The 15,036-nt window shown below is 31.8% G+C and overlaps 1 protein-coding gene across 1 annotated transcript; it reads left to right on the top strand.

The window, feature by feature from the left end:
• The first annotated feature begins 13,179 nt into the window (after nt 1–13,179).
• LOC149905102 (uncharacterized) lies at nt 13,180–14,732 on the top strand. The gene is made up of 3 exons (XM_090106535.1): nt 13,180–13,231; nt 13,368–13,594; nt 13,847–14,732. The coding sequence occupies exons 1-3, from the start codon at nt 13,180–13,182 to the stop codon at nt 13,967–13,969; spliced, it is 402 nt and encodes a 133-aa protein (XP_089962661.1). The 3' UTR covers nt 13,970–14,732.
• The last annotated feature ends 304 nt before the right edge of the window (nt 14,733–15,036 follow it).

The raw sequence follows: 15,036 nt of genomic DNA, 5'->3' as shown, positions 1-15,036 counted from the left end.
AATTTCTGAAACTTTAAAAGCTAGACCATAGTTCCACACCGAAAAATTAATAAATGACCAATGTTTGTCTCATTTCAATATATTGTATTTAGGTTTCATAAAATATTCGTTTAATTATTTAATACGACAGACCACAAAACATCTACTCCAGCTGAAATATACAAAATTAATTTACTACATTAGTGTCAAAACACAGACTCATTTACTCTATACTTTAGCGCATTAATTACGTGTATAATATTTCTCAATTAATATATTCCATATACCGTGTAAACTCCTTTGTTATAGAGGAGTTGAATTATCTTCAGATCATAGCAATTTGTTTTCCGTAAATTGCCTATTCATCCTCACATGAGTTGAACATAAAGCGTGAAATATCGCGCGGACTCTTTAGATAAATATCTCAAACCATTAGCGGTTATATTAAACGGTGACGGTTTTACCAATTTTTTTCATAACATTGATTTCACGATTCCATCGCTTGAATAAAAATAATGGCACGGAAAAATGGATATGATTTTTATAGTGTATAGCCACACCTATAGCTTTCACATGATTTCTGCGTAAGGGTGTAATAATATCATTTTGAAAGTTTCATCATCATAACTTATTATATAATAACTTAATATCTGACTTAAGATTGACTTGGTATCAATAAGTACATAATGAGCGCTGGTGTAGGTACAGCTTTTCTGTAAAAAAATAATTTATAAGATCGAGATTTTAGTATCCCATAAATTATAACATCGTTTATTTATATTAAATAAGGATATTATACAACACTTACCGGTATTTTACTCTGCACTTAATATGAAAAGCAGTTCTTTGTGCCTTTGTATGCGGAATTTCCTTTGCACACTCCATTCTTTTAATTTCCAATGAAATATATTTAAAGAGATGAATTATGCTAACAATTTGGTTTGTTATGTTACCGTGATATACATATATGTATATAAATAATGAATGTGTTAGTTTTCTTGGTTTTAAAAATTCAAGCGAGACATTTTCACATTCTATTATTTTTGTTAAATCTTACAATTTAAATCTTTAAAATGCAACCTTTACTTTATTACTTATATAAAATAGCGGTCCGCCCCGGCTTCGCCCGTGGTACAATTTACGTTTTCTCTACATAAGAACCATCCTCGTACTTCAAGGAAAAATAAAAATAGTTTGGAAAATCCAAAAGTGCACGCCTCATAATTTTTTTAAGCTATTGCATAGCTTCTATCGCGGGCCTTGAGCGCGGGGACCGAATTCAGAAATTCCGTAACGAAAAAACCTCACGCTCCCCACTCCGACGGACACGGAGGTGTGGCTTGAAGGCATGCTATGCAATAGCTTTACCGTGGCAGTCCCCGAGTGCCACATGTCTTTTTTTTAATAATTATTTATTAATTATTATTTTTGTTTATTTAATAACAATTAAACCACATCGAATCAGACCCTGAAAAATGAAAGGGTTCTATTCCTGAGCATACTCAAGCGTAAGAGAAAAAAAAAGACTCGATTAGTAAAGTATTTCGGTCGCTATCGTGTTAACAAGAAAAAGGATCCGCACATACAGACACACGGACGTCCAAGACAGAACTTTTTTAAACTGTTTTTTAACTAGTTTAAATAACAAAAATGACATCAAAAATATCATGAATGTTAAAAATAGTGTTTTTTCTTAATATGTGTGTGTATGTATTATTTTACAAGTGCAATGTATGATACATAAAGACATTTTAAGTTTGAAAAATCAGATGTTTTGCGCGAAGTGACAGTAGTACCCACCTCAACGCTTCGCTTATGAGGCGTGCAAAAGAATTATCGAATAATCGATCCACCCGTTCACGCGTGATGCCGTGCCAAACCATTCATTTAGCACTTAGATCATTAAGTAATGGATAACACTCGCAGGCGTTTCCCCTTTTGCCGAGGTATAAGATTATTCGCATCGAAAAAGCCTATGCTTTCATAAAAACTACTTGCGTAATCGATTACAAGCACTCTGCGTATTCGTAAGACATCGAAAGGACGTCTGCGAGTGCTCCGCTAAAAATGCCGTTTGGTACTGTCAAGTCTTACAGAAGCAATTCAAACATGTCGAATATTAAAAAGATGGAATAACCTTTCATTTGTATATATTTTTTTATTTTTTTAACGTACATTTCTAATTAAATGCAATTTCTAATAATCGTCGATGTATCGTTTAGCGATATGATCAAGACAAATAATCGAGTCATGTTTACTCGATCATTGATGCGGCCCCACGAGACTATCATAGAAAGAAAATATACAAATTTAATCTTTATGAACTAGGAGATAAAGTTGAATTTAAAACGCGTTAATGAACCGCATTCTTTACGAGACTATCTTGTAAAGAAATACAAATTTAATCTTTATGACCTAAGTGATAAAGTTGAATTTAGAACGCGATATTGAACCCCACTCCCCACGAGACTATCTTGGAATGAAATACAAATTTAATCTTTATGAACTTAGTGATAGAGTTGAATTTAAAAACTCGTCGCTTAAAAGGTCGTAAATTTTTACGACTTTCGTGACACAAATTATTTTTGTGAATGTGTGATTATGTTTCATTGTGTTTCATCAGTGTGAGTTACCCTCCCCGCACCAAAACCAGCAGAAAGTTTAGTTAGAACATTTGCCAGCGTACTCCATCCATTACTTAATGATCTAAGATTTAGCAGACTTATATTTAAACATTGATATGACTTAACATTTTATACACCAGCAATATATTTTCTCTTAATAACTTTACGTGAAATTAATTTTAAGTCTCCCGCTGCTTAGACCCTAAATCTAACCAAAGGTTGTTCTAGCCTTTATATTATGTTATGAATCCACGTGTTCATGCTTTGACACAAATTGAATTAAACTCCCACACAGCAAATTGAGAATAGAATAAGAATAATTTGGAAAATCCAAAAATGCACGCCTCATAATTTTTTTTAATAAATATTTATTAATTATTATTTTTGTTTATTTAATAACAATTAAACCACATCGAATCAGACCCTGAAAAATGAAAGGGTTCTATTCCTGAGCATACTCAAGCGTAAGAGAAAAAAAAAGACTCGATTAGTAAAGTATTTCGGTCGCTATCGTGTTAACAAGAAAAAGGATCCGCACATACAGACACACGGACGTCCAAGACAGAACTTTTTTAAACTGTTTTTTAACTAGTTTAAATAACAAAAATGACATCAAAAATATCATGAACGTTAAAAATAGTGTTTTTTCTTAGTATGTGTGTGTATGTATTATCTTACAAGTGCAATGTATGATACATAAAGACATTTTAAGTTTGAAAAATCAGATGTTTTGCGCGAAGTGACAGTAGTACCCACCTCAACGCTTCGCTTATGAGGCGTGCAATAACAACCCATATATAGCTAAAATATTTTTGAATAGAGGTAGAGCTTATCTCTCTATATTATTTATTCTTCTTGTTAAAACGATGGATTGGATAAATAGTGATGCTGGTATAAATTTTCTGTTGGTGATAGATAATTTGTAATAAAAAGGATACTTAAAGTATATTCTGTAATCCTTAAAATAAGAGTAGGTAATAACTAGCATTTAACTCTAATATTTCTATACAATCCATGAAATACAGAAATTGGTTATCACTATTTCAGATTTTCGTTAAGATTTTAATGTTTATTGAACGTAACTTCATATTGCACGCTTGTAGTAGACAACAGAATTCAACTATAGGAAGTATTGTGGGCGTAGAACTTAAATAGACTACCTACACTTGAAATAGACGTCCTGGATGATATTTCAGGAATAAAAATAACAAAGAAATACCTATGACCTATCTCACTCTCAATGAAGATTTCTAGTGTTGAAAATTTTTCAACAAAACAATAAAAAAAATCTTAAGTAACTATCAATTTATTAAACTTTGGACCCTTGAAAGTTCAAAATCAGTTCAGTTTTGAAGCTTCGTTACATTTAATATCGAAACGATCTTACAATAAAATTACCTCTTGTATCATATTAGGTTATTTTAATCATAGGTTTTAACTAGCTTAACTAGTTGTGTCCTTCTACTTACATAGTCCCAAGGATCGTCAAGATAGAATAGGTTACGCCTTTCCTACGTAACCTATCTGGGGAAAATGTAAATTTATACCACGAAATGTCTTCCTATATATGTATAAATTGAATGTATATTTTAAATAGATCTCTAGACTCTAATGTTATAGGGATCTTGATGAATTGGCGGTATGATAGACGGATGATTTTATGTTTACATAAAAAGTTATGCATGGGTTGTTAATAGGAATAAAAATAATGATTACATTTTGTTGACGTTTCTCTCCCTTTTGCTAAACAAATTAAAAAGTAATAATATTGTTAAGAAAATATTTTCTACATAGGACGTTCGCCTGCGGCTACCTTTGGCGATTCTGACACGGTACAAAAACAAAATAAATGCAAATAACGGAAAACAATTTTGGTGTCATAGAGTTAGTTGCTGCTCTTCGGATACGGCTTGACCTTTGTAGGTAGGTATATGGTTTTAAATTATTTTCTGGCTCAGAAAAAAATATTATTTTTTATCAATTATAATTATTGAGTTATAAAGCTTTCAAAAAGCTATGATGCTATGATGCCAATTGTCTGTTCTAAGACTATACTGCATATTTTAATATATTCTGTATCTACTCTAACAGTGCAACGATTGAGCGCGATATGAGTTCAGTGTATGCAGATTGGGTACAGACAACACCCTAGCTGTGAACCGTGTGTGAACAGTCCTCTTTGGAATCGATGCAGATTTGATATTGCGCATTGCAAATGCAACTGAGGTCTAAAAGTAGAACCCACGTGGAAGGGACATGTGTTTGGATACAGCTATAAAGTCTGTGTCTATTGATGTACATATTGTCTTGGTTATTGTAAAGTCTTTTTTATAGCTTATTTTTGTTCCTCCTACACATGACTTATCTTAATATATAATATAAATCTCGTGTCACAATGTTTGTCCTCAATGGACTCCTAAACCACTTAACCTATTATAATAAAATTTGCACACCATCCCGGAAATCCCACGGGAAAGGGAACTATGCGGGGTTTTCTCTGAAAACGCGGGCGAAGCCGCGGGCGGAAAGCTAGTTATACTATATATACCTAATGTTTCATAACGTAACGTTTTTGATTGAAGGTTTTGTATAATAAATTTTCTGTGTTCAAATAAAATACTAAGTGATGAAACTTAAAGATAAATTATTTTTGAAGAAATCCGATTTTGAAAATTCTTGCGCTAATTAAGTTCGAATTAAGTCACGACCAGTTAGTGACATAATCTTCTTACTGGCTTTTCCTACGAATTCGCGTCCACAATTAAAGGGCATTGAGCAATGGTACCTTTAACGAAACTGTCCTCGATAAAGTACGTTTTCTGAGAAACTCTCAGTTCGACATTACTGGGTTCGTAGGATGAAAGATTTCTGAATCACAAAGACATGAATGTCTTCTTTTATTTATTTAGTAGTTATATGACATTAGTTATAGGTATGTAGCATTGATGGTAATACACTTTAAACAGTATTAATTTATTTAGTTATATATACGAAGATTGTAATATTAATTTTATGATTATATACTGAAACTCGAAGAACTATAACAATATAACTCAACTACACACTGCTAATGAAACCATTGTGAATAAAATATAATCTGTCATCATCAGTATTTTATATTTCTCTTCTTTTGTATTAAATTATAGGTAATCCATTTTGTTTGATAAATTTTATTTCTAAGCAACGCCAATTCTATCACTATGTTTTCTTTCATTTATTTGAGGTACAATAAAATAATGTGTAAAGCTGTTCCACCGTTGTTAGCCCGAGGCTCTTCGCCACAGCTGCAGTACAATTAATGCAATAAAGATATTTAATTTTAACCCCAATATAGGTAGATCTCATTGCAGATGTAAACAGAACCGCTGAACTTCACTTAATTAAACTCTACTAGAACTTTCCACAGCTTCAGTCAAAGAATGCCAACTTGTTTACTTAGGTCGTTTTAAATGCATACTAATTGTGTTTCCCAAGGAATAGATGTTTGTATATTTATGCTAACCCCTAGGTATATGTATAAGAGTATTAGACTAGGGTCTAGTCTGGAAAGTTGGAACCTAACTATAGATTAACCTTACCGAAAATTACTGAACTTTAATTCGAAACATTTTCAATTAAATTAAATATTTAAACTCTGATTAGTTTCTATTCTATTATTTTAGACCATATATTTGTATATATCTAGTAACGATTTAAATTGAAAAAAAATCTAATTAGTAACTCGTGCTCTAGCAGCTATCAGTAAATAATATTACTCATTTTACCAATACTATTTATCGGACAGTAATTTACTAACTTATATTTGGTGTAACTATTGGATTTTTGTTTAATCGCTTACGAATTTGATGATAAATCACAATTTAACAAACCTCTAACCAATCTCTAACAACGGCTATATAATAACGTGATAGTAGCTACACAGAAATTTCCTTTTTAAGGCGCCCTTGTTCAAAATGTATGTTTCTAAATCATGGTTTTTGGATAGAAATCATCATATTTAAAATCCTAAAAAAATATATAGCACAGATAAACGTTTGATCTAGTGACTTTTTTGGATAAAAACACAATATTAAACATTTGACTCGATCAAAAAAAAATCAGAAGTAACATCGATTTTGAAAGCATAATCAGTTTTATGAGAATTAGGGGAACGCTATGCTTATGAAAATTTTACATTTCATTTACTAATCAGGTTTTACAGGGAAATTTTTGGATAGATTTATAATTTAGCCCTTATTTTTTTCTATATAAAATATAATACGTAAAATGCGACTCGCGCGCACCACGTCAGTGCCGCCAGAGTCCAGCCGGACGTCATCGAAGGAGGACCTGTGCTAGTTTTGCTCCCGACCACGTTGTAGTCGCGAAATGACGAAAACATGACGAAAACATTTCAAATTTTCGTCGGCGCCATCTTGGATTTTAGTTTTGACCTCATATTGGTTAATCGCTACCCCAAAAACCACCCACATTTGCTACTTAGGAAAAGTTCAGATTTAAAGATATCATAGGTAATGTGACGAATATAATTTATTTCATTCCGACCGTTTCTCGGAATAACATACATTTACTAAGAAGGGTTTAATATATTGCCGGTAACATAATATTATGATGTATGATAATAATTCATAATTCATAAAAAATTATTTTATACATTTCTTAAAAAGCTTCGATATTGTATACAATAATACAAATCATTAATTGATTATTATTCAAATTGTTGTAAAATAGTCACACTTTTTTAAGTTGGTTGAATACACTAACTTACTTATTACATACTTATATTCAATTATTATTTTGCCTTTTTTATTTGTTTTACTTTTAATTATTATTACCAATATTTTCAGAAGAAATTAAATTAATGTACCCAGAACGAGAGTTTCATTTTAAACTTTAAATGTATGTATAAAATAGACCAATAAACCAGAAGCGTTCTTTATTTTTAGATGATGTTGATTCTACAATAACAATGTTCGATTCCATGATATTTTTATTTCTAAGAGCAAATAATTTTACGAGAAATTAACAATAAATTATCTTTTATATTGTTTCTATCGATTTGAATAATAAAATAAAATTTGAAAAAGGAATGTTTCCTTTCTGAAAAATTTGCTATCCCTAGTATTTCAAGTACTTTCCATTCACAAACAAATATATAAATATGCAAATATTGCTCGTTTAATGGTATAGGATAAGTAGTAAATTTATTTATCAACAACATTCCTACGATAGCAAATAAAATCGAACTACTGATTTATTTATACTGTGTCGTAATCGCCCGCTTTCTTAGGTCACCGGAGTTCATGTCGCGCCGGCTCCTGCGCAACGCGGGCGCGAGCCGTCTCAGTGCCTAAAATGCCTAAACTTTCAGTATAAGGGGCTCTTAAACGCATACCTACGAGCTGGGATGATAAATCACAAATTTATAAACCAATATCTATCAATTGTTATTTAATACTATCTACACGTGTTAGTAGTTCCACAAAGGTTTTATATATCCGTATTCCAGGGTGAAACGAATAAATCGGCATGGAGTGTATACTCGAGTCGCATAATCCGGTTACGTTTCGTACGTTTCAGCACTCGTGAATCTCAATTCTTATTCGCTTTATTATTCTTGCTACATCTGTCATTGCGGCTGCAATGGTACATAGATGGAAAACAGTCGTGATTTAGTTTAGAAGTAATAAAATATGTATTGATATGAAATTTGAACATTTTATTAGTATATAGACACATATTCGGCATGTATAAGCACTATTATCGGATGCATTGATGTGAACTGTAACGGGAAAATGCAGTTTCTCTTCTTAGTTTGTAGCGTGATTTCCTTGATCCAGATCCAGACTTGTTATTATCTAAAGCGCTTAAACCAGTTGAAAAATTCAATACAACTCAATATAAATAAATCGTGCGTCGTACGTGTTCAATTACAATACAAGAACCATTGTACATTCAGCTTTTGTACACACGTGTCGGAGTGTAAGCTTGCTTCTGTGATCTTGTAAGATTGTAGTCCGTACTATGGTGTATACAGTATATTGCAGAGTTTTCTTTGAGATTGTTGTTCTACTGCGTTTCTATCACATTGTTTTTTGTTTGGAATACTAGGTATTAAACTTATAAACTTCAACAATGCTAGTTACTGTTAATCTATGACAAATGGTACGCCATTAAAATGTATCTATTCTTAAAATTGAAAAAATCAAACTCATTATTAGCTTGGATATAGGATAAATACTGTTTTCAAAGGATAAACATAACAAAATAAAAATACTATAAAGTCATTTTATTAATGTACTACGTTTAAAAAATAATTACTAAGAACCTGAACATTTAGGTACGGGAGAAAGACAAATTTCAAAAATGTACAAAAATAATGTTTAATTCTTGACATTTTTCGAGACCGTGAAAAGTTCAGCGTTTTAGAAATTTCATGAATTATTTCACGAAGTCGCGGGCCCGGAATTTTACGACACTCCGTCTTTACTAAAAGGCTTTTTCCTTTTAGAAGCGAGACAGTTATTATTTACGTGAACTGCTGTACTGAATACATAGACCAAAACATGTTTTTAGTTCATATTTTATTAAAACTTGGATGTAATTATATAAATAGTGCTTTTTAAAAATATAAAAGGCTAACCACAATAATTGAAATAAAATACAAGTCATGAATACATATTTTCCGTGGCAATTATATTCACAAGAATATAATGAACATTTTATCTTCTTATTTTAAGCCTTAAAGTAAACATAAAATGTAACTAGAAACTTGATATCTCAAATGTACAACAAATTTTCTCGAAAAGCGCAGCTAACGGTTTAATTTAGCTTCTAAAACAATTAGCTTATCAAACTTGCATCAAGGGTAAAATACGAGTAATATAGCACACTCAGCAGACGTAAGCGGAGTGCCGGAGTAAATTCCGGCTTATTTATAGTATGCAATAATCCGAAGCATATAAATTATGTGCCGACATGTGTATTATCCGACAACATTGGGCTTAGAATTTGTTTTCAATTAATTTTCATACAAAACGCTTTACGAGTCGAGAAATGAATTTATTGTTATACACTGTTTAGGTAAAGTTAGTACTTTCTTATAACCAAGAGAATGTCATCGGTCAAACTGAACCATAACAATCAGTAGTATGTGTTGTAATTGCTAAGTAAATTTAGAAAATTATTCAAAGTATAAGTCAAGAATCCGTAAATAAAATAATTAGGTGGTACGGCATTCAACGGTACGTATTCCGACTGATCTACTATTGCGGGCTACTGTCATCGTAAATTCATTTTGTAAATTGTAGTTAAGAAAGCATATGCATTTCAACTGAACGGAAACGAATTATCACTATTGAAACCCAAAGGTAATTCCAATTCACACAAACACAATTGATTTATCATTTGCTTTATTAAGACCGTTATCAAAGCTGATGCGAAAATTGAATGTACCTTATCACGTGATCTCCGCTAATGTCGTAATGCTCAATTTCCGTTTTTCGCACAAGCGCCGTGGTATGTTATAATTCTAAACAATTTGCCTACGCGAGAGTTCGGGAATTGCTCTCGTTCAAAGTAAGTACCCGACCGAACTTATCTCGGCATCACAGCAATTTCACCTCTCACGAAAATTGACTATTTACCTTCACATACGTTCCTAAAGACGAAATGCTCTTATAAACATTTATCTTCGGTACGCTTCACCCTTTATAATTAAAATTTTATTTCCACGTTTAACCCTTTTCAACGTTAATTTTCGATTTAATCTTTTCATACACATCAAAGCCGGTTGTTGATTGAAAAATCGACCGCGTAAGTAAATATTACGATTTATTATTTCATTCGTGATTGACTTTGTAACTGTATTTAACAGATACATTTTACTTGGAATTGATGCCCTTTATTTAACGATTTATATGAAGATTTTTCATTTAAGTATTCATTGCTAGTATAATAAACTATAAGTAAAAATTTATTATTTATTTGTAAGTACGATAACCAAATAATCGATACGAAATAAGCGAATTCGAATGTTAACAATGTTATTCATAAATCCAAATACGTAATTTAAAAACACATGAGTACGTTTGTAATAAAGGCCATCAAACACACATGTAGCCCCGAAACATAACATTTGGATAATGTGCTGCTGGCAGAATTTAAAATATACAATTTTTGTATTTTTAATCTTGTTACAACGTTTATTGCGAAAAATAAATATTGCTTGATAAGTGCGCATTTTCGAAATTTCAAAAATTAGACTCGTGAATTCGCATCGATATGAACTTACATTTACACGAAAACATTTAGTTTTCAACGTAAAATACCACTGCTTTAGAGGAATTTTCAAATAATAATAAAACACTTATTTCAGGTTTAACACATCATACATACAATTAAAAACAAAGAAAGACGACTCTACAGATACTTAAAATCTACAGATAAATAAATTCTCCTTCCTTCAAATTATTTCAATATCATTCAACTGTCCATAAACATAACACCACAACCTTTAGGTACGTGAAGGCCATAACAAAATGTACAATCTCACAGATTCGGTCCCGAAACCTGCTCACTCAGCTTGCAGAACATGATAACACACTGTTAATATGCTTTCAATTAACGCCAATCTTCTGTTGGGGTGTGGAAATTTCTCCGTCCGTCTTTGACCCAATTCGTACATTTCACGACACCTTTTCATAAAGTCAAGGGACCTCTAATTATACAGTAATTCCAAAGTAACTGACACTTTTATAAACTCGTTAATGTTTTAAAACATTTTATGCAAATTACAAAAACTTTTGTTTTACCCTTCATCACTTTTTATATCGGATACAATAAACTTCTAATTAGAATTCTATAGAAATACAATTTAACGTAAATAATTATTTTATGTAAATTCTATGACAATTTTGGATCTACGAAACTAGTTTCGTAATGGACTTAAAGTTACACCTAGAGTCATAAATTTAATTCTAAAACAAAAATAAATTTAAAGGCCAAGGGACAATTCCTATTTCCATAACAAATTAATTGATATAAATCAATCACGAAAACCACAAACATAACAACAAACCAATAATATATTTATTGGATAATAAAGCGTTATGTTCAATGAAATCGACATACGTATAATAAAGCAGCAGCATAATTCCAAATTATATTATTTCACTTGAAAAAACGCTGACAGCACATTACTCATAGTATTCACAAGTGTATTTGGTGATTTGTTTAGGCAAATGGGGATCAATGACGTCGGGTAATTTATCAATACCAGACGATGGGTTTAGTATTACAGATAGACAGGCTTTTAGTGTCGACATTTTCATATAGAGCTGTATATTGTATAACTATACGATTAAATATGCTTTGATCTCTGTCTATAAATAAGCATACGGTAATTGTCAACACAATCCTTGACAACTTACCACCGAACATCGACGTCTTAAATTATTCAACAAAGATAGTGTGTTAAAGATGAGTATCGGTAAAGCTATGTATATTATAGAGTTGATAAATATTTACTAAGTCAACGTACTCGTATAATCAAAACGTAAAAGGAAATGAAACTATCAAAGCAAATGAAGCTTTTAATTTTACTCAAACCAACACCTCAAACGACCATTATATGTGTTAAACGCGACCCATATCTGTTTACCCTTATCTACGGATTATTTAACCCTTTCAGCTCGACGTGTGTTCAGAAAGTCAATAATGTCCCATTCCTTGGTCCGTTAAAGTCAATTAACGGCTCCTATAGAGCGTGAAATGAAATATAAAAATGGGCCATCGGCGGTCGCCGTAAAATAACAACAATAAGTATTTTACGATAGTCCGTCCATTAGCGACTCGTATAAATCGAATACTAATATATTTTAGTACGAATAATGTGTGCACTTTATTGAATAACATTAATAAAGATCGCTATCCTGAATATTATGACTACACGTTCAGTGATTAATGTTTCACTTCGAACATTATTGTATTCAGGAGGAATTTATTATGTTGAACAAAATGGGCCACATTTAAGGTGGCTATTTATTAAGATCGTATAAAAATAACAACATCTCAAGCTTAGGGATTACATTAAATTTTATTGCATTGCGTGTCGGAACTCGAGTAGTAAAGATATTTGAAATATTATATTATTTTTCGTATGTCTTAGACTTAACGTTTTGTGTAAACTTACCATTTCATATTTTTTAAAGAATCAATCAAAACAGGGTTTCATATTTTAACTAACCAAATTAATTAGATACTTGCATTGTTAAGGTGTTCGAAATAAAAAATGGTCTTAGTATCTACAATATATTTTCATGAACATAATTAAAAAGCTGCGAAAATTTCACGTAACATCCAAGATCCCGCTACACAAGTATCCACTATCCCATAAAGCCGTTACTATCACACTTGAGCTAAAAGTATTGCTTATCTCATAATATCTAATCCTATAATCCAAGAAACGTGATTATGTTCCCGTTCTGAAGCCTCATTCTCATATTTTGATCATTATTTTACATATTATTTCAAGTATAACGTTATACGGAATAGGAAAGCATGGATTAGTGAGCATATGATAGAGTATTATTCGATAATACAAGAAAATGGAGCACCGTTTGATACAGGTAGGTACTACGTACTAGTATAGTAGTATATTATCTACACTAATATTATAAAGAGGAAAACTTTGTTTGTTTGATTATAATGAATAGGCTCATAAACTACTGGACCGATTTTAAAAATTCTTTCACCATTCGAAAGCTACATTATCCACGAGTAATAGGGGAAAGGGGCCTAAAGTGGGCACAGAGCCTAAAGAGGGCACTCAGTATAGTATCGGCATTTTAAATAATGGCGCGCGCGCGACTTGTGAGCACGATCCCCACACCCCTCCCACCTCGCGGCAGTATTTGGATTCGCTTGCGAGCACGCATTTACAAGCTGCAACAAATAAATGTTTTTCGACGATTTTTGAAAAATATTGCAAGGTATGTAATATGTGTTCTTTTTATTTTGGTGTTTACAATCCTTTAACCAAAATTTGTTAGTTATTAGGTGGCTATCTGGCCATGTTTTGGTTCCATAAAAATCCACGTGTCTAAAAATTTTGAGGTAGAATTTCGTCTGAACCTTTCAAATGTCGAAAAAGGCAAAGCGGGCAGGGTAAAGCGGGCACGCGCCCGCTTTGCCCCGTCCGCTAAAATGTTACATTATTTTGTTAATTTGCTTTTCCCTTTCAGATGACCGCTTATAACCGGCGTAAATATAAGCGTAAAACTTCACAAGCCTCATGGCAACGCTCAACTATGCAGCAAGCAAAACGAGAAGTGCAAGAGTTAGGAAAAAACCTGTCAAAAAAGTAACAACTAAATATGGGATTCCAAGAACGACATTGCAGACATCTTAAATTGGGTTCGTGTAATGTAAAGCTTGGTAGGTTTACTACTTACTGTCTTTTCTACGGAACAAGAAATGGAGCTTTTGGAATACGTATTCCACATGGACTCTTTATTTTACGGGCTGTCTAAACAATAATTTTTGGAACTTGTATACCTATTACATTATTTTAGGATTTATAAAAAAAAATATATATGAAATAATTGTATCGCTTATTAGAGACTAAATAATGATAGACTGTAAACAGGGCGTTATTTTTTTAAATATTATTTCAGATATATCTGGAAATATTGTACCTAAACGTTTAAAGCTCCTAAGAAGTTCCTTTGTTTCATATATTCATTTAAAAATAATTGTATGACTGTTTGAAATACATAACTTATAAAATATTTTTGTGTCTTTTACTCTATTTATTATTGTATATATTATTTGTGGTTGTATATTGAAATCTACTATTTAAATCCAGGCCTACCCGCTTTACCCAACTACTGCCCGTTTTGCCCTAAACGAAAGCCCGCTTTAGGCCTCCCCTTCGGGCAAAGCGGGCAATCGTAGGCTTTTAGTAATCTGTTAATAATTATTATATACTTTAACTTTTGACAAATTTAACCACTTAGCATTCAAAAGTATTTATCAATGGAACTTTTGGCAAAAAAATAAATGGATTAACTTCTTTTCAAACTTCATTTTTTTTAATTTTCCCGTAAGGTGCCCGCTTTGGGCCCATCTCCCCTATAGGATAGGTTTTATACGGGAACTATGCGAGTTTTTCTTTGAAACTTCGATTGTACAGAATCATTTGATGTTTCAGTTAAATTTCAGCGTTATGTCGTCAAGAGCTTAACATAATTTTAGTGAAGATAAACTGATCTTATGCCTCTTTTAATAATATTGAAAAATACTTTTATTGCACTTTTATACTAAACTTTAAAAATACTGATTGTTGCTTAAAAAAGTTTAGTAAGAACCTCGATCATATTTTTAATAGTTCTCTGCTTTATCCAAGAAGATTTCTATGAATGTAAAAAAACAC

The sequence above is a fragment of the Colias eurytheme genome, chromosome 10 (genome assembly GCF_061535395.1).
Source record: "Colias eurytheme isolate Ceu_HAF_F1 chromosome 10, ilColEury1 Martin Lab GWU primary, whole genome shotgun sequence".
NCBI classification, from domain to species: Eukaryota; Metazoa; Arthropoda; class Insecta; order Lepidoptera; family Pieridae; genus Colias; species Colias eurytheme.
This window is presented reverse-complemented; position numbering and strand designations above follow the sequence as displayed.